This window comes from Macrobrachium rosenbergii, chromosome 23 (assembly GCF_040412425.1).
Source record: "Macrobrachium rosenbergii isolate ZJJX-2024 chromosome 23, ASM4041242v1, whole genome shotgun sequence".
Classification (NCBI taxonomy): domain Eukaryota; kingdom Metazoa; phylum Arthropoda; class Malacostraca; order Decapoda; family Palaemonidae; genus Macrobrachium; species Macrobrachium rosenbergii.
Genome location: NC_089763.1, coordinates 59,339,415 through 59,365,264, shown reverse-complemented (window position 1 = coordinate 59,365,264; position 25,850 = coordinate 59,339,415). Strand labels below are relative to the sequence as shown.

At 37.7% G+C, this 25,850-nt stretch overlaps 1 protein-coding gene across 4 annotated transcripts in view; it reads right to left on the bottom strand.

The window, feature by feature from the left end:
- LOC136851640 (uncharacterized) overlaps window positions 1–25,850 on the bottom strand; it is a 172,251-nt gene that overhangs the window by 24,784 nt on the left and 121,617 nt on the right. For all 4 annotated transcript variants that reach the window (XM_067126040.1, XM_067126041.1, XM_067126039.1 and 1 more), the window contains 8 exons: window positions 16,753–16,912; window positions 13,641–13,869; window positions 12,751–13,512; window positions 12,111–12,512; window positions 11,614–11,810; window positions 6,129–6,284; window positions 5,550–5,702; window positions 3,193–3,481 (listed from right to left, as the gene is read on the bottom strand). In XM_067126040.1, the coding sequence (XP_066982141.1) occupies window positions 3,193–3,481; window positions 5,550–5,702; window positions 6,129–6,284; window positions 11,614–11,810; window positions 12,111–12,512; window positions 12,751–13,512; window positions 13,641–13,869; window positions 16,753–16,912 (2,348 nt within the window). The remainder of the gene's footprint in view (window positions 1–3,192; window positions 3,482–5,549; window positions 5,703–6,128; window positions 6,285–11,613; window positions 11,811–12,110; window positions 12,513–12,750; window positions 13,513–13,640; window positions 13,870–16,752; window positions 16,913–25,850) is intronic.

The window sequence follows — 25,850 nt, the reverse complement described above, 5'->3', positions numbered from 1 at the left end:
TATATGTATATATATATATATATATATATATATATATATATATATATATATATATATGTATAAATTATATATATATATATATATATATATATATATATATATATATATATATATATATATATATATATATATATATATAAAGTCGTGTTATTCTCTATAAAAGAAAATAAAAGTTAGAAAGTGACACAGTGACATATATACCTTACCTATTAAAATTTTAATAAACAGGCTCGCTGTCTACTGATTGGCTATTATGCTTTTCGGGTAAGCTATGTATGTGTTGTGTCTTCAAGGAAATCGGAAATCCCTTGTCGCTACCTGGGTCCCAGCTTTCATGTACAGCGCCCTAACTCCGATGCAGTCTAGGCTTGTAGGGCAGATTTCCATCATTTTATCGGTACTACTTCTGCCATTACCCGTTTACGGTTTGTATTTTCTTGTCCAATTATTGTTGTTGCTTGTATTAATTGGACTACTGCTAGTCGCCTGTCACGTCTTTCGGTGTTATCATGACAAATGCCACCCTGTTTCCGTGATATTGCAACCGTCTCCTCCGGGTAGTTGTAGTATGACCTTTATAGGTGGATTCGGGCGACACAATTCCGCTCTCGGCACAGAAGTTTATATACTACATACATTGGTCTTGGCCGCTTTCTCCTTCGGTGGCGCGGCGCTGCTTTTCATGACTAAGGCTGCCATTAAGTCTGGGCGACAGAATATCCTAAAATCTAACTTTTCGCCTACGTTAGCCATATAGACACCTCTTCGTTGTGACGAAAATATCGTCTATGTACCTGGCGTAGATGGTGGGTTTTCGGTAGTTTTCAAAAGCTCTCTCTTTTACCGCTGCCCTATACATACTGGCAAAAAGTACTCCCAGGGTGGACTCCCAGGTGCGATCCCATCACCCCGGCGTCCCTCTGGCACTAGAATTCCCCTTGTGTGACAGGAACGGAGCTTCTTTCGTACAGGCACACAAAAGGTCTCTAAAAGGTATTTTCAGGGACTGATAGGGTGCTTGGTTGCCTCTGTGCACTTTTTTAACATTATGTTATTGGTTTCATCCACTGGGATATTGGTAAATAAGCTTTCAGCACCTAGAGATGTGACGTCTTCACTGGCAGTAGTAGTTTTTTTTAGCAAATAAATAAAATTCACTGAGGATTTTAATAAAAAAAAACTTGTAGGAATGTATTGAGCCAGAAGTTCGTTTAAAATTTTACCCATTCTTTATGTATGAGAGGCCATTTGCTTAATGGGTCTCAGTGAGTTCCCATATTTCTGGGCCTTTACTGAGCCGTAGCAGTCTCCCATGGCTTCGGGGATTTTGATATCACCCTGGGCAGCATTGGCTTTCATCACCAATTGGTTAATTTTCTTTTTAAGCTGGTCAGTTGGAATTTTGTCTAGTTTTTAATCTTTCTGGTCCCCCACGATGGCACCAATCTTCTTATCGTATTCGCCCCTTTTCATTATTGGATACACGGCCGCCTGTTACCTTTTCTAATGATGGCGTCTTTACCTTCTGGCAGTTGGTTGGCTGCTTCCCGTATTTCTTTCGTCATAATGTTGCTACGGAAGAATCGCCCTTGGCGGCCAAGTTAACCAACAAGTTCATCCACCAGAATTGGCGTGAGGGAGACTTATTTTCTTCCTGAAGTTACAAGAGGCGGTCTGTGAGGGCTTCTGCTTCCTGCATCTTCTCTTCAGGCTTCGGACTTCTCATGTAATGGCAATTAAGGCCATATTTTAGGAATTTTTGCTGGTCCTTTGTAAGTTGTTTACTTGTAATCACAGGTTTATAAACTGGGCTGCTCGCTCCTTAGCTTTTTTCATGTCTCGTTCCTTCCATTCAGCAATCAGAATCCATTTGTGGAAATGGATGCTGAATGCAAGGAAATTATAAAAGAAGAGTGAGAGACTGCATGTCAAACAAGTAAGCACTGTTAAGAAATTCTAAAGTGCATAAGATTCATCGTCTGATTTGTCCACTTGACTCAGCTGTTATTAAAACGATGTTTCGCACATAATTTTTGTGAAGAGGCTTTATTCTTGACGAACTGAAATGTTTAATCAGTCTTCTATACACTAAGTTATGTTTACACACAAATAATGGTAACATTGAGATAATTAAAAATATATTTTAATTATCTTATTTACAGAAACTTTAACGGTGAAAATAGCTATTCCCCCTTACAGGACTTCTCTCACGATCTTCCTACGTGCTACAAGGTATGCAACTACTTTCAGTTATTGAAATTCCCACGTGTATAAGACATCATTTGACATACTATCGAACTAATCCTTCAGGATACAAACCTAGAAGAATTCAGGTGCCATTAACTTGAGATATCACATTAAAAAAAATCAGTAGCACCTCATTTTTTGCCAAAAACTTGGCTCCAAGTGTACCGGATCCATGTATCAGACACGGGCCTGCTTATCTAACATGAGCTCTCCATAGCACATTAATTTTCCACCAAGCCATCTGGTGCACTAATTACTTTAGTGTATGAAAGTAAGCTCTAAAAGCTGAAGCAGATTTTGATATTTCACTCTGATTGCCCTCAAGGGTTAAACTAAGAAGGTACACATTCAAATGGAAAATGGGATAATAAACTGTCGACCAATGTCTCCAAGTGAAGCTGGACATCGAAATACCAAGAATTTTAGTTTCGGATAAAGATCTTTCCATCAAAGTTTAAAACTCGTCCTCAATGTGATCTCTTCACCTTTTAAGTAGTATAAAAAGTAAACTCAAAACAAGGTCATCTTTATTCTACAACTCTACAAACGTATTTGCATATTGGTAATTTCCCAAACTGATAGACTGACTCCTATTACGCGACCTTTCCCAAGGTACTACAGTAGTACAAGAACTCGCAGAAGTAACCACTTGATTACCTGCATTGGTAATCAAGGTGTGAATGGTAGCATAATGACGGCTTTTGTCATGCATCTACCAAGCACCATGTATTTATGTGACAAATTAAGTTCATATTTTTATAGTCAAAGACGAACACATGAGTAAAATAGAGAGTAAGCTTGTGAAAAGGGTATGAAATGAAAAGTTGAAGTTACAAAAGTTTTCTTGATACCATTAATAAGGTACACAACATGGATGGACAGAACATGAAATTCACAATACTGAAAACATGTTTTTCTACTCGAGTTCTGCAGAGAAATACTAACTTTAGATGTAGTTCCAGCATTCCATTGCGTCCCTGTCTTGATGGTCAACAAATAGGCCCATTCATGCTCTGGCTTATTATCTCGCAGCCAAATATTCCTTCGTTTTAGGCGGTGGCGCTCAGAGGTCTGCAGGACTATCACCAATAAAAAATATATAACTAAAACTGTGATAATAAAGTATAATGCTCCATAGGTCTCCACAAGCATTAATTCATTGACATCTATCTTGCTCTCTTCTTCTAAAATTGGTATAACCTTAGCTCCATAGACTGAGTGCACAGACTGACACCTGAAAAAAATATTTATACAGCATTACTCTCTTAATCTGGAAGCCTTAACATATAGATGTTTCTATACATCAAAAAATTATTATAATACACGTACTCTTGAATCTTGAACTGTACAAATAAAATATAAATAATTTTTAAATATAATATATATATATATATATATATATATATATATATATATATATATATATATATATATATATATATATATATATATGACTATTTATCACATCATGATTCATATACAATCGAAAAGCTACAAACGTCCTTTAATCAATTCACTCTATATATATAGGAATTTTAGGTGATAATATATGGGATATCCTGATTATATATATATATATACATACAGTGGACTTATTATCACCTAAAAAATAATATATATGAAAATATATATATATATATATATATATATATATATATATACATACATATATATATATATATATATATATATATATATATATATATATATATATATATATATATATATATATATATATATATATATATATATATATATATATATATATATATATATATATTCCTTAGTTATGTTAATGTCTTATTTTACGAATAATCTAGTTGCAGGCACATACATATCACCTAAGCGCCTTATGTCCTCTACCGACAATCAAGTAATTATTACTGGGGGACAGCCGTCTACAGTCCTTCACTGCACTTTCCAAATTCTTTCACGTTTCAACTCTACCCGCAGCCCCACTGGTGCATAAGAATACGAGGGACTAATGAAAGGATACTCATGGTTAAACTAAACCCTTGAATTTTGGGAGATGTTTTTAAAGCTTTTAAATCTATGCAGTAAGCAAACCTTTTCTGTAGTTACGCATGTTGCTACCACCGGAGGATGAAAATGCTTCTCCTGAGTATCTCAATTATTTCATATCATTAGAAATCTGCATCAAGATTCTAACAGAAACTACAAATCGCTACGAACGTTGTACTATGCTACTATAGCAATTAGCTCAATTTTCCCAATCATAAATTCTACCATAATCTTGTTATTGAGTTGAAATCTCACAATTGACTGAGGCACAAAGGAATTGATGGAAACTAGCTGTTCATCATGAAGTGATGTACCACATCATGCTAAAACAAGAGAAAGATGTAGCACATCGTTTCAAATAAGAGAAAGATAAGTGTTTAAAACAAGAATATGTATGTGCGTGGGAACCCTTCATTAGGTAAAATAAAAAGCACGTAGTCTGAAGAAATCCGCTTGGTGACACTACATTAAGCGTATTTTGGCTCAAGTTACAATGTAACAGTTCGACTGCGATATGGGGGTAAAAGATACCAACATAACTCAACTTACAAAAAAATCGTGCTTAAAATTAGGCTAAAATGGTAAGGATGGCTGTACTCTTGCTCAAGTAAAAATGTATCTTGATGGGTGTACTTTGGCTTTAGTAAAAATGCACCTTAATTTGACATATATGAACATATAAATTCCTTTTCCTTATTGGGGGAGCACTAAGCTTAAACCCTAACCAGCAAATCCCTTTTGAGGAGAATTCCTTTCTGCATCTTCTTTTGGATGTTGTGGCTGCGCATACATTAACATTGACCGTATTATACAGAAAGTAGAATGATGCATGATTACAACTGAATTCTCTATGGAAAGCCAGAGAACGCATACAGCAAGAAAACATTTCATACCTGCTGACGCCATCCTAAATATTCCTTACTCACATATTTTTACAGATCTTTAGCCTCCAGAAAATCCATCAAAGTTTTGGCTGCTGTGGCAAAAGTGTTATTTGGACACTTCATATATTCATACTGTAATCATACATATTTCCTGACCATAATTTGAGTAGCACAGTGTAAAATTTGGTGGATTAAAGCTTTCTTTCCCCATCGTTTCCTATTGTTTTGTTAATTTAAAGTCTCCCAGTCTAATACTGACTTCAAGACTTTACTTTGAAAACTGTCAAAGTAATTAAAGGATAGACTTTAAAAAAAGAAGTCTTACGTCATGAACAGCGTTATAACTCGACATTGAGTAAAGCGTTATGTTTGCAAAATGTCGTCATTCAATCTAACCTGCAAGTCGTAACATCCCATGTAGTCGAGTCCTCTACCACAGTACAATTATCACCAACCCAACTGGAGCCATTCCACAGGAGGCACTGCGACCACCAGCCTGCTACTCTGAATTTTCCTCCTTGATTTTCACTGGATTTATTATGACGAGCCCTGCAATAAATCAACAGAATCAATACTGAATGATTATGATGATAAAATTCAGGGTGATACAAAATAACACATAAAGGTGGGATACTGACTTTCAGCTTTCCTTCTAATTCAAAATAAACGGGAAAATAATGAAGGTTAAAGTCAACTTATTCAACCTACTGAGAATTCAAAAGTAGAGTCAATCTCTATAAACTTAAAGCAAAAAAATAATAAATTATTTTCACAGTATTTATAAAATCCCCTAAAACTGTCAGCCAAAAAATATACTTGTGACAAGTAAAATATTACTACTGACGGAAAAAGAGATACAATATCCACTGTTACTCGGTGAATTAAATAGTTATGTATTGACCACATTCATTAGAATTCATGACCTAAAAGGAAAAAAATCCAAAATTATTTTCCCTTTACATCAATGTTACTAACCAGTTATTTTCATAGACATTTTTATCCATGATAATGAGCAACTTGGTGCCCTTGGAGAGTGCTCCTGCAGGGACATTGAGCTGGACTTGAGAAAAAAATACAGTAGCAGTAAGTTCCTTCTTGTACAGTGGATCATAGAGCTCCTCCAATTTTTCGCTGTAGAAGAGAACAACAAAAGTTGAATGCTATATACTTCCTTTTTCCATATGATACAAGCCACATATGCTCTTGAGACCTATTAGATTGACTGCAAGGATCAACAACATCTGGAACTAATTTGAGATATAATACATGTAGTATACAAGGCACGACCTAAGTCCTCACTCAGGAGATATGTCTTACTCGGTACAAATAAATGAAAAAGACCATTCTGACTACAATGAGACTTAAAATTACAGGAAAGTCTAACTACAATTATATTCAACTATACATACAGCAAAAATATGTCACACTAAAGAAGTAAAACAAATGATATGAACATAAATTTTTAAGAAATCAAGCACTACACTAAAGCACCCTTTTATACTGTACTTTTCTAACAGACATTACTTTTCACGCTCTAAGTATTTATTTTAATGAAATATTTGGACAGAATGGAACCTTCAGAACCACGAGCTCTCAAATTATTTTTCCTGTATAATCCTTTGTAAAACTGTGGGACCTATTGTGGCCCCAAGCTTGAAGTAACAAATGTTAATCTACAAAACAAATCTACAACACAGGAACTGTTGTACTTTAGCAAACTGCAGACATGTTATAGATTTTTGGTGATTATTCCTTTATATTTCTATAAACAGCACTGTGGTACCATCTCATGAATCTGCAAATCAAAAATCGAAGTTTTGTCAGGTCTGTGTCAGCTGTTCAAGAAAATGTCTTTTTTTCTTACTTTAATGACACCCCTTCATTTTCACCGTTTCATAATTACCTTCACTTAGAATGAACAAACTTGAATCCCTTTTACTCAAACATGCTTCTGCGCCAATTTTGGTTGAAACCGATCCGATGCTTTTGAAGCTAAGCTTGAGACATACATAATACTGACAGCCGGGCAGATGCCAGACAAAGTTTGATCAGAAAAGTATGCTTGAACTTTCAGCTTAAGCAATCAAGTTAGTGACTTTACTAGACCAAAGAGCAATTTCCTTTATTTTCCTAAAAGGTTAGGTTAGGAGGGTGCACGCTGCAACCAAACTTGATTATCACTGTTAACTGACACCATGGAAAAATGACGAAAAGTAACATTATGATAAAACAATCTCTCCAGGCTGAACTACACAAAATGTTTGCAAAAGTTGCTCCAACACAACAGAGCTGCTGAATGATTAGGTAAAAACTTTAATGCCAGAGTAAAAGGATTATCCAACCTTTATTTAGGGAATATATTACACTTCTCCATATCCTGAACTAATACATCTACTGCACACCCATCATAAGTCAACGAAGAGAAAAGGTAACCAAGCCAAAACCTTTCCTTGACACTTTATCCCAAGAAACTTCTAAGTATATTTGCTTTTCACATAAGGTAGTATTACCGTAAATCCCGGGGTTCTTAGCCACGTAAAATAAGTGTAATCCTTCGGGCCAGCCCTAGGAGAGCTGTTAATCAGCTCAGTGGTCTGGTAAAACTAAGCTATACTTACTTTTTCTTAACTGGGTAGTTTTGGTGAGGAATATCTGCACAAGTTTTTTGTTTTGGGCACTTTTTCCTAAATATCGCTTCTAAGCCTTTGTGCCCGGGTGTTTCTTGAGGTAGTATTCTTGAACTTTATTTTTATTAGGGTAAAGCCATTCTTTGAAAATAAAGTTCTTTAATAAAAAGGAATGTGGATAATGGAATACTTAGAGCAGTTATTTGATCTTCAAGAATTCATAATGAAATAGATTTCAGTCACGACAGAGATCAAAGGAAGGTTAGTAAGTAGTGCAGTGCAGTGAGTGCAATACAAGACAGAACATCACGAAACGAGACTTCACCGTTTGCTTAGCTCGTTTACTGAGCGTTTGCATGGCAATTTATGGTGAATTGTTGACAGTAGGTAAATTGATTTTATAGTTTTGACAGTGTTCGATCTTGACTTCGACTCCAAACTTCTCTTTCTGCAGCCTTCAAACATCCAACAAGTTGTACTGGCAGACAGTTTGATGTTCCGTCAGTCTTGCCACATGTAGCGAGATTATTCAGAACTTTTATTTTACCACTTTTGAAAAACCGCCTTCCTATCTGGATGCCATCGCCACCTCTCCAACAAAGAGTAATAATGATTTGCAATAACGTTGAAAGATTTCTTCACTAACCGTTTTCAACACACTATATTTTAGTGAGACACTTTCACAGTTACTTTTAGTGCCTTTCATTCTTTAGTTAGTGAGAGCATTCTTGCCCTGCAGCTCAAAGATAAAGCTTTTCTTTCCTTTACCATGAAACTGCGGCTTTGGTATCTAGACAGCGTTATGGAGGTGACTTTGGGAATTTTTTCAGAACTCCGTAATGCCAACCCAAAAGGATGATGCTTCTGAGCTTGATATATATATATATATATATATATATATATATATATATATATATATATATATATATATATATATATATATATATATATATATATATATATGTTTTCTTGTTTTCGTGATTTTTCCCATTTTACATATGGGATAAGCACGATGCCTTCTTTTGAAGGACTTTGATTTGGCGTTGGGGTAGGCCGTAGCCTCGATCGGCTGCCCTGCCTGACATCGCTTAGACCCCGGTAGCACATGTGTATATGTATTGTACCAAATCCCCAGCTCCCTTTCTCCCAGCAGCAAGGAGACTTGAGCGGTTAGGTCGACAGTTCGAGATGTGTGAGGTGTCTGTTATGTTTTTTTAGAAGATGTTGGAGTGGCTTTGTTTCTGTGTGTATTAGTATGTAACACCCATTTGCTTTCAGCAAATCTATCCGTTGATTACATACATAATCCCGGGGTGTCTACACGGATAGCAAAGTGTCCGCCTCTCTGACCGGTCGGCTGCGGATTTGAACCCGCACCACAGACTTCTATGAAGTCCGAGGTTGCTGCTCTACCGACCGAGCCATCGACGCTCTATATAAATATATATATTAGAGAGAGAGAGAGAGAGAGAGAGAGAGAGAGAGAGAGAGAGAGAGAATATCAAGCTCCAAAGCATCAGTCAGCATTAGAATTCTGAAAAATCAAGGAAAGATACCAAAGATCATGGTTTGAGCTGCTGGGCAAGAATGCTTTCACTATGTATGTGTATGTATGTATGTATGTATACATACAGAAAGACAGACATACACATATTATATATAATATACATTATATATATATATATACAAATATATAAATTGTTATTATTTAATATACAAAGATATAAATTGTTATTATTTAATCAATATTTTGATTATTTATTTTCTTCTACATATCCCTTATATTAGACGACATTAGTGGCTTAATACTTGTGAATATAAAGTAACGCCTGTATTAGTAACAAAATCACACACACACACACACACACACAGAAAAATAACAGAGGGCAAATGTTCTGTACCAGGCTTTTTCAGGCCTGTTTTCATGCACTGGAAAGAGTCACTCCACGATGATCTAGTGACATGCTGAAACAACACAGGTAACGCTAAGAACTATAGTAAAAGTAGCTGTGCGAAGAACACTCATACATATCAGATATAAAAGTACAGTAAATGTTTAGGGCTTCGGTTTAAAACACACCCAATGTTTGACTTTGACTTAATAAAAAGACTCAGTGATATTCCTTTAGCTGTTCTGTTGCACTGAATTATGGCTCTTGTTTCACTTCAATTACAGGATCATCAAAATCGTTCACATGTAAAAACCAATCATTTAATAATTAGTAAGTTCTTACAGATTCTGATACTTTTTGATTCGTGGTGCTAGTTATTTTTTTCCCAAACTTTTAACATTTTCATTAAAATTGTCAGTTAAATACAAAGTCTTTCTTTTAGGCATCTCTGAAAGTCCTGTGGTATCTTAGTTTTTTAATCAATAGTGTTTCAACTTTAAACTGAACAAACAAGCCATTTGATAAACATTATGAAGCAGAAACTACTGAACTAAGAATCGATCTGTCTGTTAATTTACTGCGGTGTTCACTTACAGTACATTAAAATCGCTAACATTCTTAGGGTTTTTTTAACATACACACAAACGCATATACATATATATAAATTTGTGTATGGAAATAAATAAGGATGGGAAATGAAGTAAAACACATAAAAACATAACTGATGGTAATGACAGCATCAAAACCGACAGCGCTCCGTATTTTTAATTTTTTTTTTCTTTCAAGCATATCAACCAACTAACTTTAAGTCAATGACCAGCCTATCATCAAAGTGGACCTTCTAACGTCAATCATTGGCATCAAATTATTCTTTACTTTTTTTTTTTTTTCTCCGAGACATGCAGAGATAAATACACATACCCTGCGCACACAAAAGGAGACTTATAACATGTTATTCCAAACAACAGATAATAAATATGCCAATGAATAATACTTAGCTAAAGGGACTTACAAAAATTATAAGCTAACATTATACATAACTATACATTTTGAGAAAACTTTATAGATTAACATAATTAAACAAGTAGACGAATTCACCTATTTAGCTGTGTGCAGTAAAAAACAAGTGCAGGACTTTTAATATACATTTTTTCCCGGAGCATTACAAACATGGATAAAGCAACACAATTTCTCCATCTCAAGTTCCTACAGGTAAATATAACCAATGGCAATTCAAAACCTCCAGAGAATCTGTAAAAAAATAAAAGACAGGTATAGCCGTCATGTTTTTTCTCTGCATATTAGTATCTTATGTCTTCTAAAATCAATACAGTACACAAGAAGCACCTGTCGTGATGGTGATGTTACATCAAGCGCTGAAAACTGTTGCTTAAACCTGACCTCCACACACCTGAAACTTTGCTCACCTAATAAAGCGAACAAAGGTCCAAAGCAAGTCTCAGGTGGGGGACGGGCAGGCCAAAATCAGATGGGATGTAGAGACGGACAAATGCCGGAGAATGCCGTTCCTTTCTCCTCTTTGGTTTTGGTTCTTGTGTTTGTATAAATGCTCCTTTGAACTGGGGCCGATGGTACATCAAGTGGATAAAAAATGAAAAAAGTTTTTCGGCAGTGAGTATGGGCGGCAACGCTTCCTCTGGTTGGTCTTCCGAAGCAGAATTGTGTGACCTCCTAAACCCCCTGAAGCTTTGCTCAACTTCTCTGATTCTGTGCTGGGCAAGGTTCCAGGAGGCTAGGCTCCCACTCTGACTCTCCCTCTCTTTCAGTAACCACCAGCCAATTTTCCCGTCAAGCAACCTATTCGCCCACATGGACATAACGAGACACACACTGTACGCTTCTACTTTCCTCAGCAGAAAATGAGACTGAGTCTGGAGAGTCATGAACGCAATGCTGTCACAAAAAGCGACCTCTACTCACCATATAAGAACCACCGCAGCCACAGGATATTTCGGGTTGAAAGCTTGGACGACCTGAAGGACGACGCTGAAGGTCATGTCTTCATGCTCTCTGCCAACTTCAAATTCATACACATTCAGGGACTGCGGGGTTAGGACCCCCTCCCTCCGAAAGTCGTAATCTGTACCCGTAGATTCTAATGAGCGAGGAAGTCTGACCTGGTGGGAGGAAAACATCGATTCACTCGGTCAGGAAGAAGGATGACCCGACTTCAAATTAGTGCCATCTAAAATATTAACATTTATCTGGAGACATTGTTCATCTGCAAATGTAGCGAATTTTAAAGTACTGGCTATTGTAAGCTTGTTAGATATGTATTTCCACCAGGTATGGATAAAAATTCATCATACTTTTTTAAAAGAAACGTCATAAAATATACTTGAAAATAGACTGTTATTACCTACTACTTAAACTGATAATAACATAAATAATTTGACAAAAGGAAGAAAGGGCCGCACCTGCACAGCTCTCATTACGAGGTCTTTGACATGCAGATCGATGTTGACCACATGTGAAGAGACAAATCCGCCGCTAACTTCATAAGGGGATCTTTGGTGGACAAGACTCTGCACCATGTGAACTCCGTGGGGAATCCAGCCAGGTTTGAAAACGTAAGGCACCGTCTTGTTCCACTGATTAATGCTCTTTGCGTCGGACACATAACCCACAAAGGTCAATGTCGAAGAAGAATACGACAGGGGAGGTTCCTCTCGAAATCTCGCTCTCGTCTCGACCTTCATAACATTGAACAGCATGGTGATGACGAGACCGCTCAGCTCGATAAGGGAAGAGTCCCAATCATAGATCGATGTTTGTGCGTCCAGCACCGACGAAGACAAAAGAAAGTACTGTTTGGCAGCCTGAAAGGACGAAAATAAGTGTAAGACATGCACAACAATGTCAAAAATTACTGTTTTTTCTATTCTCAGTTAGAAACTGTTTAGAAGGATATTTCAGACCATGGGCAACACGAAGGGCATGAAAAATATCGTTTCTGCCATACTCAACAGTGAAAGGTCCATCTGATCAATCATTTACTGCTCTGAGAGCCAGGTAGGTACATACAGTACACTAATAAACATGAAAAGTGATACCTACCTCCGTTCTGAGTTCAGTCTTGTAATTCCACCACATCATGAGAGATGCAGTCTGCATTGCAGAAATCACCCTAGTGTACGTCATGCTGGAAATGGATTCCTTTGCGTCTACTGTCATCTGAAGTGCTGAAAGCACTTGCAGGACTTCCATTTCGTCTCTAACAGGGAGCTCAACTATTTTTTCAGCCAAATGATCTCTAGCACAGGCTATCAGCAAGTTAACACTTTTGAATAAATGGAAGAACTGGCCAAAGGAAGGGTCTGTGGCTGTCTCAAGACTGTTTCTGCATCTATTTCGGTAGAAGGTGAGGGCAAGAACATTGTCAACTATGGTTTCAGCTACATCACTATCCTCCAGCAAGTTTAACTCATAGGCAAGCGTTCTCACTTCCTGCAGGAATATTGAGGGATTTTCGTTGACTACACTGGCAATATCCTTGAATATGGAAAAAACTCCGTCGCCACCAGCACCGGTACGAGGGAAGACAGTAACCTGGAAGGTCTGTGGAAACCAAGACGTTACTCCTTTCCCGTCTATTGCTTTCAGGCTGACGTATATTGTGTAGCTGTTGACATCAGAGCCTGAAGGAAGAGGGACCTGGACGCTACTTTTGGTACCATGATAGAAAATCGTCTTTGTCTTGCCCTTCATGAACTGGTAACTCCACTGCAAGTAGACCGGCCGGAATTCTCCATCCACATTCTGGCATGAAGCTTGAAACCAGTTCTTCTTAGAAGGAAGATTCACCACCTGGCAATTTTCCTGTTAAAAAATACACAAAGCAAAAAATAATTCCGTTTGGCAATGCGAGACTTATCAATAAGGCGACTGACAAAACCAACTTAGTCAACACTAGGATACTAAAAAAATGAAAATCCTCAAAATCTTACCAAAGTAGGGGTTGGTGAGAAGCGGATAACTTGCTTGGCGTGACCATGCCGCTGTGTTCGCGTGTTAAACGTTGACAAATGCAAAACATACGAAAAATTCTCTGCCAACAAGTCTTTGTAATTGTAAAAGACCAAAACGGGCTGGTGGACTCCTGTTGATGTTAGGTGACTGAACAACCACACGTTCATCTGGCTTTCCTCGGTGATGAACGGATTTTGACTCTCAACACTGGAATGAGGAAGCACATGCACAACACCTTAGCACTTTCTTTCTCAGCTTCAGGTCAGATATGTAATATTAGTCTCCCGCTCAATATTTACAAGAATTCATGTGATGAACGGATACAAGTACTACTTCAATTACTGGGTGGACTATGCAATACTTTACAAATAAACAACAAGGATAAACTTGGCCACATAACAATGTAACTTAATCCTAAGCAATAAAGATCTGCCATTCACTGATATACTTTCGATCTACATTCTCTCTCTCTCTCTCTCTCTCTCTCTCTCTCTCTCTCTCTCTCTCTCTCTCTCACACACACACTAAAGCAGGGAAATACCACGGCTTCCTTTACTTTCAATCTTGACTGTGAAGCATCCCACTATGGAAACGCAACAAAAAAAAGGGAGTGGAAAAAAGAGCGGTTGGTAGTGGGGTTTTGGGGGGACATGGGATACTCTGGGAAGGGGGGGAGAGGAGACCCAATTCAACCTCGCAAAGCAAACAAGAAAACTCAAATCCTCATCAAGCAAGTCATAATGAAACAATTTCACGAATCTTTAGGAGCCGCTTTCGAAAAACTCTCTTCCTTCATTCGCCATTGTCGCAAGGTAAAGAAACACAAACGCACCTCATGGATCGTCTCCGAATAAAATAATTCTTTTCTTTACCAAGTAAGAAAAAGAGGGAAGAAAGAGTGGAGAGGAGAGGCAGGAGGCGATAACAGAAATGGGTCTAATACAAAATGAGAGAGAGAGAGAGAGAGAGAGAGAGAGAGAGAGAGAGAGAGAGAGAGAGAGAGAGAGCCCTATAATCCTTTTACCTTGAAAAGTTAGGGATGATACAAATGAAAATGATAATGGAAACGCCTAGTATCTTAACTGCAAACTGATCTCATTCCGACACAAGCGCGTGCGTGTGGGTGCCCGATAATCTCTCGGTTTGTTTGACTGCCTGTCTTCTCAAAAAGAAGACCGTCATTCAACGATCGCGGACCTTTTTGTAAAACGAACGGAAACTGATGAGTTATTTGTGCCTTACCAATACAAATCCTTGATTACCTTCTTAAAGCTAATTGTTATATAGATGATCGAATACAAAATTCATATTCAGCATTTTAAATGCATCTATGCTTGATTAACTTTGCAATCGAAATACTTATTAACACGACCAGTTTTCTACTTGGCCATTTCACGCTCGATTTCACGGGTAATGTCGCACAACGACGAGATGATGATGATGATGATGATGATGATGATAACAGGAGGCCTCATGTTGAAGGACGGCGGCGTCGTTCCTCGATTTTCTGCTTAGAGGAAGCTCGGACGAGTTATTATACGGTCCTCTGCTGCCGTCCTTTTCCCGTGATGTTTATGAGTGAAGCTGGAAAGGAACAGTTGCGATGGATATAATCCAATAGGTTTGGTTCTGAAGGCCACATCGAATTCAGTGCTGTGGAAGAGTAATTGTGAGGTGCTTTTACAGCGTGCTAAGTCATGGCATTCTCCTCATAAAATGCTCAGTTTGCAAACGATACCTTATCGTTTTCATTATAGTTATATTGGTTACAGTTAAGTCGCCTCACTTGTGCGTTATCTGATATGGGACTGTACCGTAGGTAAACATTTAAGGGTAAAAAAATAATAGTATTTTGCTGTTAACCAATACATTCAGTCTCGCAGTCATTTCCTGTCATTTGCTCATGCATTTTTACGAAATATGAAAAAATTATCTGAAATTAAGTTAAGTATACCAGTTTTACCAGACCACTGAGCTGATTAACAGCAATAAAACGCCTGTTATTTGATGCAGTAAGTTGAGCCTAATTTAGACCGTCCCTGAAAGTCGTCGATCCGAACCGTAGGGCGTTCGAATCTCCCAGGTGCCGAATCGTTTATCGGTTTGAATTCCCCTTCGATTATACTCCCGGGCAGAGCGAACCGGATATGAAACGACGTTTGTAATTTAATGTTTGTGAACATAAACAAAGTAACGGTGTACGTGATGAACATTCAACTGCGCAGTTTGTCTTATCGGATACGTCTTATTAGGGTAATATTTGTCGTTGTTACTATACAAGTAAACTGACAGCTTTACCTCCCCCCACCTCTCTCTCTCTCTCTCTCTCTCTCTCTATTAAATTATTTTGCGAGAAGCCAAGTAAAACCATCGTTTACATCGTAAAAATAAGTGGCAATGAAATGGAAAACATTAAAGCAACTATGACTATTATACCCGTTGTGCTTGGACGAGTACTGAAAAACGCACACGACTGAAGCAGTCAGTGTTCAGACAGCCAAATATCGAATGTTATGAATGGAAAACTACACATGCCCTGTTGAGTGCAGCGTTCGCAATCGCCGATGAATGAGAGAAATCAGTGAAACTGCAACCTTGACATGAGGGCAATTATGAATTGACTTGTTGTTAACACATTACTTGCGTAGCAATTTCAAAATGACATTGGCAAAACTGATCATAAAATTTTCATCACTAAGACCACGGGCATAAATTTAAGCTTTGTAACGTTTTAAGTTTCGCTTTTAGTACGTTATTAAGTTAGCTGTCTTCTCCATTCTCCAGTAACAGCATACAACGAGTCCGATGGAAATTCACTATATTGTACATGTTAATGACCAGTGATAGGACACGCTATCACAGGCGGTAGAACACAGACACTGTCATCAAGTTCCTCTGACTGATGGCACAATGAAAGCTATGTTCAATATATCTGGACAAAGAAACGTTAATGAGCGTCATATTTCTTCAGTTCTTTCCAAAGGTTGAAACTGCCTACGATCAGTGCCTCGACAGCATGGACAACATTTCCGAAGGAGCCAACGCATGCATGCACATATATATTATAAATAGTCACTTCTGCGTCCTCACCTCGTCGGCCTCATGACCCCATCGCCGTCGGTGGGACCCCCAAGGGTCTTTTGGAGGACTCTCAGTGTAGAATCAGCAAGCCTGGAGCCAGAACTCTGTCGACACTCGTGCCACTGATCAGGGGCGCAGGCAAAATCCGGAACTTCACCCGTTGCATTTGCTGCAATGATACAAAATGAAAATTCCTTACATACAGTTTGGTTTGCCATTAAAAGTATAGTGTACGGTAACCTGGAAACTAAAGAATAAACTAACCACAGATTAGTCTCTCAATAATGCATTCCATTTTAGAGCGGTAAAAGGGAAGGCTGAAAATTCTGAACTAAAACCCACAAATACAGGCACGCACCTCAACACACAGGATGAAAGCGGAAGTAGCCACTGATAGCCAACCTGTAGAACAGGCAAGCTAACTTTATAGTACATAGAGGGAAGAAATCAACATATTCCTTGTTAAAATGTTCTTTTCAACAGCTTTTCCAACTGCAATTTTTCATTAAAAAAATAAAAAGTAGAGAAAAAGTATAGAAAACACCGTAATGTTTGCCACAGCTTATCTTCCCTGATACAAGCGTATAAATAAAAAATATGCATTCATCAAAACTCCTACTCAGTCTTGTAATGCAACACATCAAAAGTCAAGAGATAAGGCCTATTATTTTTTTAATAATTCTCGCCTTGGAAGCAGAACTCTACTTTTGTTAAATTCTGAGAAGAGTACTTTAAAAATCAAACGAGAGAGAGAGAGAGAGAGAGAGAGAGAGAGAGAGAGAGAGAGAGAGAGAGAGAGAGAGAGAGAGCTTCAAGGATTAACACGATTCAGATAACTCGAGTAATTGAATGAGCTCTGCCTGGTCACTGCACTACAGAAACAAAGAGACGGGAACATTATTAGGCATACAGGCCTATCCCGTGTTTGCGCATGATTCACAACCTCCGATAAAATCTCTTAACAGGCAGTTAAGGCTAAAAAGGAGTAGACCGTTCTAAATGATTTAGAATCAATACACAAAAGAAGAAACGTGTGCCTTTGTGAAAAGTAAATTTAGTTATGATAGGTGGTTATTAAGAAACTTATATAAAGACAAAATTGCAAATATATTCAGTGAAAAGTATATTGATTTTGATTTCTAATTTTTTTTTTACATCCATAATAATTTGTAAATATTGTAGGTATATATTTTATAATATTTTGGTAATATCTTAATTATGTAAATGTGATATTTTTCTTATTATGTAAAAGAAATGTAATATTTTTCTAATAAAAGATAAAAAAATATACCATATGTGACAAAAATAAACTAAAAAACAAAATATATGATTATTGTATGAAACAAACCCGATAATGAGACTCAAAAATGGAGTGTCTATAAAATCATACATTTAGTGTACAAGGAAAAGCAAAAACGCAAACGTCAATACGCATATATATATTTAGTTACTTCGATTTTCAACTTAGAAATCTGCCAAAACAGTTTGGATATCGAGCTGCGTAAGTTATCCATGATTAGAAAGTCATCTAATCAAGAGAGCACCTCTCGGTCCCTCAATGTCACAGGAAGCCAAACTTCCCTGAAACACGAACACTTTGTACCAAGCGGTTAACTGAAGATTCCAAGAACAGAGCAAAGGCAAAAAGGAAAATTAGATACCTTGGGGGAAGATACAACAGCTGCATAAAATGTGAAATGATAAAGGAAAAGGGAACCCGGCAAATTAGTGCAGAGACAGACAGACCGGGAGAAAGACAGAATGTTCAAGCAAATCAAAAGAGAGGGTTAAAACCTCCTGAAAGTGTAACATTTGAACATCAAGCGCCACAATCCCCTTGAATGTAAGACCAGACAGACTAAATCGCAATAAGAGAACATTGGTTTGTTACACAATTAGGCTTCTCCAATCAAGCTAAGCAAAACTGAAGCAAGCCTACAGCCCCGTTATACCGTGTATATCATCACTTGTAATCAGCACCAATGGCCTTATAAAAAGGACTGGTACTATACAGAGCTGGCCTCAGCAGCAACAACAAAGAAAAACTATTGCATAAAGCAAGTCTGGCTTATTAACAAAGGTAGGTAAGAACGAATGTAAGGACGGGGCCAGTGGCCGTCTGAATAAGGCCTCCCTAATTACACGAAAGAGAAAGGGAGCAGGAGTAAAAGACATAATAGCCAATAAAAGAGGGAAAAAAAAACTGATGACACGATATCTGCTCCTAGCAAGGCAAAGAAGAAAAGGCACCTTGAGGGGCTACATGAGTGGGAAGGTAAGGCAGCTATGCGTATGATGAGTACAAGAGGGGAAACGTTTACACCACACTATGGAAAACGTGTGTGTGTGTGTGAATATATTTGCATACAAACATGTTATAATTTATATATATATGTGTATATACATGAAAATATATATATTATATATATATATATATATATATATATATACACATACATACATGTTATAATTTATATATATATATATATATATATATATATATATATATATATATATATATATATATATATATATATATTCAATACAAATGGCTTATAATGCTTTGGAAACCATAAGGTCCAAATGCCCAGTGCAGAAGTACTTTTCAATTATAATTACCACTGAGTGTTAGTTATTAAACTGTGCCTGGGGTTTAATATTTATGAACAACAAAAAGTCACGAGTGTATATGAAAAAATTCATATATATATATATATATATATATATATATATATATATTCAACCACTACAAATTCGTTTAATATCAAATCAACTATATCTCCGATGGAAATTATCACCGAAGGTCCAAGTGATAAATGCCCAGTGGGAGAACCCCTTGACATGGTATACAACTTTTCAATTATAATTACCTGAGTCGTTGTTAGTTCCATTAAACTTGCGTCCCAGTGGTACCTGTTCATTTATCACTTATATAAATTTGTGAACAGCGTGAAAAAACGACATTTGTAGCTTCATGAGTGTATATAAATCACGGTGTGATTAAAAATTTCATATATATATATATATATATATATATATATATATATATATATATATATATATATATATATATATATATATATATATATAATTTATTGTACATATATATATTATTCATTCTTCAACAGGAACCGAAAAGCCTTACGTATACAGATTTGTTGCGAACTGAAAGGAAGAGATTTTGTGAAATATCCTGGATCTTACATTCCTGGAAACAAGTTAGCGGTTGAAAATAAAACCTAACTTTACTCATTATTATTGCCAAACACTACAGTCGTCTAGATTAGGTTTCATCCATAAATCTGTTTAATCATTGTATTTAATCAGATGAATAAGAATATAGGTGATTTTGTTACCCAATAAACTATCTGCAATAAATCAGCTAACTTCACAATCCATATCACACTCATGACAACAACTATATGAAATAGTTTTTCGTTTCTTCAGGAGACAAAATAAAAATTTTATTCCTTCACTTTCTAACTGTGATAAAGCTTTTCCTATCTTACCAAAAACGAATATTATTCACAAAAAAAAAAAAAAATTTGCATTGATCGAGAAGAGCACGCAGAATCAAGAACACTAAATAAGTAAGAACACCCAAACAAGATGAATCTGTGTGTGTGTGAATTACGAATCCTACTTCGTGTTAAGATGAACAAAATATATATATAATAATTTCTAACTCTCTAAATTAAAAATCGAAGACTTTACTATTATAAAATTCAAAGATTCCTGTTCCCGCATTAGTTACCTCCCAAAAACAGCAGACCAAAATACAACGTATCCTTCAAACTGAACATCATTGTAAATAATAATAATAATAATAATAATAATAATAATAATAATAATTGAACGAAGTACTACTGTGTTGTCATTATCTAAGCGCTGTTGTCGTAAATGCTGAAAATGTTCAAGTTCAGAGTGCGGAGAAGAATAAGAACTTGAAAGGAGGATACAGAGGGCGACATAGTATTTCCGCTGATACGATGATAGGCTCCGAAAAGTATTTTTTTGTTTTTTATATTAATGAAATTTATTCCAAAGTATAAAGGTACTTATTTGTTCTTGAAATGGCGAGAGAAATCGAGCAGTTTCTCGGTGATCGATCCTACACCATTCCTTATACTGTTTTTCGAATTTCTCTTGGTATTTCTTGTCTACTGATTGTAAACTGATGATAAATGATGCCAGCCATCCCAACGTGAATCACATCACGATTCTCTGTCCTTGCCTTAATGCAATGAGGTCATTCTAACCCTACCCCTTCGTTATTTAATTATTCAGTAATATAAAGGGAATATTAAATTCAAAAACCAATTTTCTTATCAAATAAGGTGATAATTGTGAAAACAATTCACTTTCGGGTATACCAAAGTCACGCAGCACAACTTCGAAAGCTACCAACGTGCATTTGTGGCAGCAGAAATAATGTCAAGAAGTGTTATAAGCGCTGACTTATAAGGGAACAATGCAAGTAAGGGAAAATGAAAATGTATATAAGTGAAAGTCCCTCGGTTTAATCAACCAGTTTCTAGCCAGGACACGCAGCTTGCTCCAGTGGGACTCTTCGCTCTCCCGCACTCGCACCAAATTTTTCTACCTATTTCAAAGAAGCGGAAAAATAAGATTACATAGGAAAAGCGCCACTTCATATAAGACAAACTTAATGGATGAACTGACAACATGTATTAATACGATGTATATAATGGAACAGGTAGAAGTAAACTAGAAAATGAATTACATAAATATACGTATATGCAAACCTATCGTACCTTTGATGTAGGTTCCCAGTGGAGAGGCTTTTGAGATCTCAATAATCAATGAAAATTAATTTCAGATTCTAATTATGAAGCTCCGCTCGACGATGAAAAATGAACCCACGGCCCTAGGAGGAGGAGGAGGAGGAGGAGGAGGAGGAGGAGGAGGAGGAGGAGGAGGAGGAGGTCGTGGCTCCACTGGTCGTGATGGTCGTGGGGAATGGAGTCGGGGAAGGGGGACGGGGGGAAGGGGAGCAGGCGGAGGCACTAGGAGAAGGGGCGGCAAAAGAGGAAGGAGGTCGTGGAGCAGAAATTATTTTTTCTGGAGAAGAAGGGAAAACAGTGAGGGGAGAAGGGGTTGCAGGGAGAAGAGGGAGAAGATAGAAGATGAGTTTTGAGGCTCTGCTTAATACCTCCAGGGAGATTTGAACTTCTTCCGCTTCGTGAGTCTCAGAACACAGGTTTTTAACTCTCTCTCTCTCTCTCTCTCTCTCTCTCTCTCTCTCTCTCTGAGCCAGATCTTTGGGCAATCAGATAATTTTGCTAATTACAAGGAACTCATTCAGTGAGAACCTCGGGACTCAAATATATCACGCCAAATAAAAACTAAATGACGGATCAAGCCTGAGATATATTTTGTGAGGAAGAAGTTGTCGACACTTGGGACTGCACTGGAAACAGAGAGAGCGAAAGGGGAACAGAAATTGGTGATGCCGGAATTATTACAGTCACACGACTGACTTGAGTCAAAGTAGCTACAACACAGCAGCAACGACCCAGTTCAGAACAGAAATGGCCATACATAAGAAGCACAAAAATTTTTATATCACAATTGTATATTTTTTTAAAAAAGCCATCTGCCGAACGTAAATCTTGTCCATATCAGTCTCGTACGGATTTAGGTGTCACCAAGAATCCTAATGAGAGAGAGAGAGAGAGAGAGAGAGAGAGAGAGAGAGAGAGAGAGAGAGAATAACATAAGAAGCGAAAATCGATTGATATTATTCCCACAATGCGTGATGCAGTAGACAAAAGAGCAATTATAGAATATGACGTAGAAATTGCCTTGTCCTTTGAATTCAAGTAAACTGTCTACTGTCAGATAAACAATGGTTTAAATATGCACATGACCTAGGAATCGTGTGCAATTCAAGAGCATATTATCAAACCGTAATACTAATGTTCTGACATGAGAGAATTGTGAATTTTTTTTTTTTAAAAGTGCCCCTCTCTCTCTCTCTCTCTCTCTCTCTCTCTCTCTCTCTCTCTCTCTCTCTCTCTCATTGGGGGAATCACTCCTTTTCTGTCCTCGTGATTGAAGGATGTATCAACGTGGCAGAGTAACCCCGGAATTCATCCACAACACAGATACTGACATCTTTCGATTCCCATATGACAAAAGGGACTCTATAGCATAGGCAAGTCGGTCCCCGTCCCTATCACCCCCACCCAACTCAGACACGCGTACTCCGCCCCTTATGTCGTCAACAATGAACGTATGATCGTTGCTGGATGACAAATCCCAACCACAATTAATCCCAGATTCCAATTATAGTCCTCGCCGGCTACATATAAAAATCCTAATTCACTATCGACCGCTACACACATCACCAACCAACGCTTGTGCTCACAGAGAGAGAGAGAGAGAGAGAGAGAGAGAGAGAGAGAGAGAGAGAGAGAGAGAGAGAGAGAGAGAGAGAGATCAAACTGGCTCATGCAATCAGATTTTTAACCTTCTTTATCAATAACTTCAGGACTGCCAGCCATCACTCTAAACTCGTTGAAAGAGTTTCAGGGTTTTTGTGTTACGAAAAAGTGTTCGACTGGGCTTCGTAAGTTTTCTTTGGTCATTCGCATTTCATCCTTTGTATAAGCCAGAGGTACAAAAGGTATTCTGCGCGCGGTGCCCTCCATGGATTCGCAGAACAAGTATTATTTCGCGTTGAGTGTCTCCCTGGCTTGACGTGATCAATGTTTCAGATTTCTATTACCACACGGAATAGTCTTTTCTCTCTCTCTCTCTCTCTCTCTCTCTCTCTCTCTCTCTCTCTCTCTGGAATGATTACATCCAGTATGATTGTGCCAACAGAACAAGCCATCCAACGGCTTGTTTTCAGTCAATAAAGCATAAAAACTACGGTCCAAACATAACCTTTAATGTATATACAGGGATACGTTCACACTCACACTTACATATATTATACACTTTGAATTTTACGAATCTTTCACGAGCGATTCTTCACCATACTTCAGACCTTTCATCGGTTCTGCCAGACTGATCACATCAGCTGCTATTATGCTCTGACGAAATTTAAGAGAAATCGAACTGGAGTTCGGTACGAAATACACATGAATTTATATTAATCTCAGAGCCGTCTATCGAGGATAATGCTTGAATTAATTCTGTGCCATTTCACAGAACAACAGATATAAAACCTTTTCTCAAACCATCACCCATATTACATCATACAAAAACAACTTCTGTTGCATCACTAAGCCCAGGCCTACTCGTAAACCATGATTGTAATACCTCCTGAAATCATATTTAAGAATTCATAAAAGCAAGAAATAATGAATACATTGTTATTAAAACATCTATTCCCTCAAGATCATTAATCTATGGTCAAGCTGTTTACTAACAGAATTGCTCCACTATCAGCCAAAAATTTTTGGCGCTTTCTTTTAGTATTTCCTTATTTTTCATATTCCCAAAAACAAATCTAGACGTCATACCATTACACTTTTCCACGCAAGAATAACAACAGAAATCCAGAGCACCGTGCTCTCACTAAGAAGAAACCAGTGGGAACAGGCTCTGCCGTCACGAACTCCGTACCTCTCTCTCTCTCTCTCTCTCTCTCTCTCTCTCTCTCTCTCTCTATGTGGAACAGCACCTTGAAAAGGGAATCGAGTTGTCGACATTGCTGGCAACTGCCCCTCCATTCAGGGTGCTGATTGACACTGCTATCTCGACAGCGGAATGTGCAACGGATGGCAAGAGACAGCGGCAACTGCTACGCTAAAAGTGGATGACTATGTTGCATTGAACGGTGAACATACACGTATTGCTATCCTCAAATCTGAGTATTATATATACTGAATGTATGTACGTTTGTGTGTATATATATATATATATATACAGTATATATAATATATATATACAAACATACATACATTCAATATATATACATATATACAAACATACATACATTCAATATAATGTATATATATACATATATACACACACAAACATCCATACATACATTCACTATATATAATTTTATTCAATGGTGGTTGAAGTTATAACATAACGTGACGTGCTCTCACACTGTTGGGCGTTTCATATAATGCAATGTGATCTCACATTCGAGACACTGTGTGTTAAGAAGAGGAGACAGAGAAAGCTATTTATTTGTAAGAGAGATAAGAAGAGCGAGAGAAGAATTCACTTGTGTATGAGAGAGAGAGAGAGAGAGAGAGAGAGAGAGAGAGAGAGAGAGAGAGAGAGAGAGGAACCTTCAAAGTCTAAAGTATCGGCGGAGAAGGAAGTGAGCAGCGTCACAAGGGCCATGGGATAGATCGGGGGTTACGTCAGAGGGTGTCCAAAGGCTGGGAGGGGGTGAATGGATGTGGAAGAGAAGTGAAACAGGGAGACATAGAAAGGGGTTGAGGATGAGTGCGAGAGCGTGCCGTTGTCGCGGATGACACCCATTAAAGGGAGGAAATTACCGAAGCAAACAGACGCACACACACACACCTCACGTTTCTCCTGTATCCTCAACCATAAATAAGTACGTGGAAGAGGAGGCCATCCATAGAAGGTCTGATCATCCGACAAGGCAACTGGACGAGACAGACAGACAGGCAGGCAGGCAAACAGACGACTTGAAGGCAGCATAGAGACCTCAGAAGCGACATTTCAGTGACCTAAGACTTTTCACTTACTCCAAGGAAAACTCAACAAAATGAGAAAGCCGTTTTGGTTTTTTCCAAGTGAACGAGTATGTGCGCTGGGACGACTTGAGAAGCCTCTTTCTCTCTCTACCCCATCTCTCAGCATTCATGAATCGAGTAGCTTCACTGCAATTAGCCAGTAACTTTCCTGCCCGTCCATCATTCAGCGTTTGGCAGTGCAGTACAGTAATGTGATGTGCTCTGAAAATGAATGGGTATTTTGGCCTCCGCGACCAGCCAGTCCTCGTCCCCTTTTCACCCACCCACTCCCTTTCCGTACATTAGACAGAACCAGCGGTCTCTTCAAAGACGACGGAAAAGAGAAGAGGAGACAAAGAAAAAAATGATTGGGTAATACAATGTCTACTACTCCGAAAACCAAATGCCTCCTCA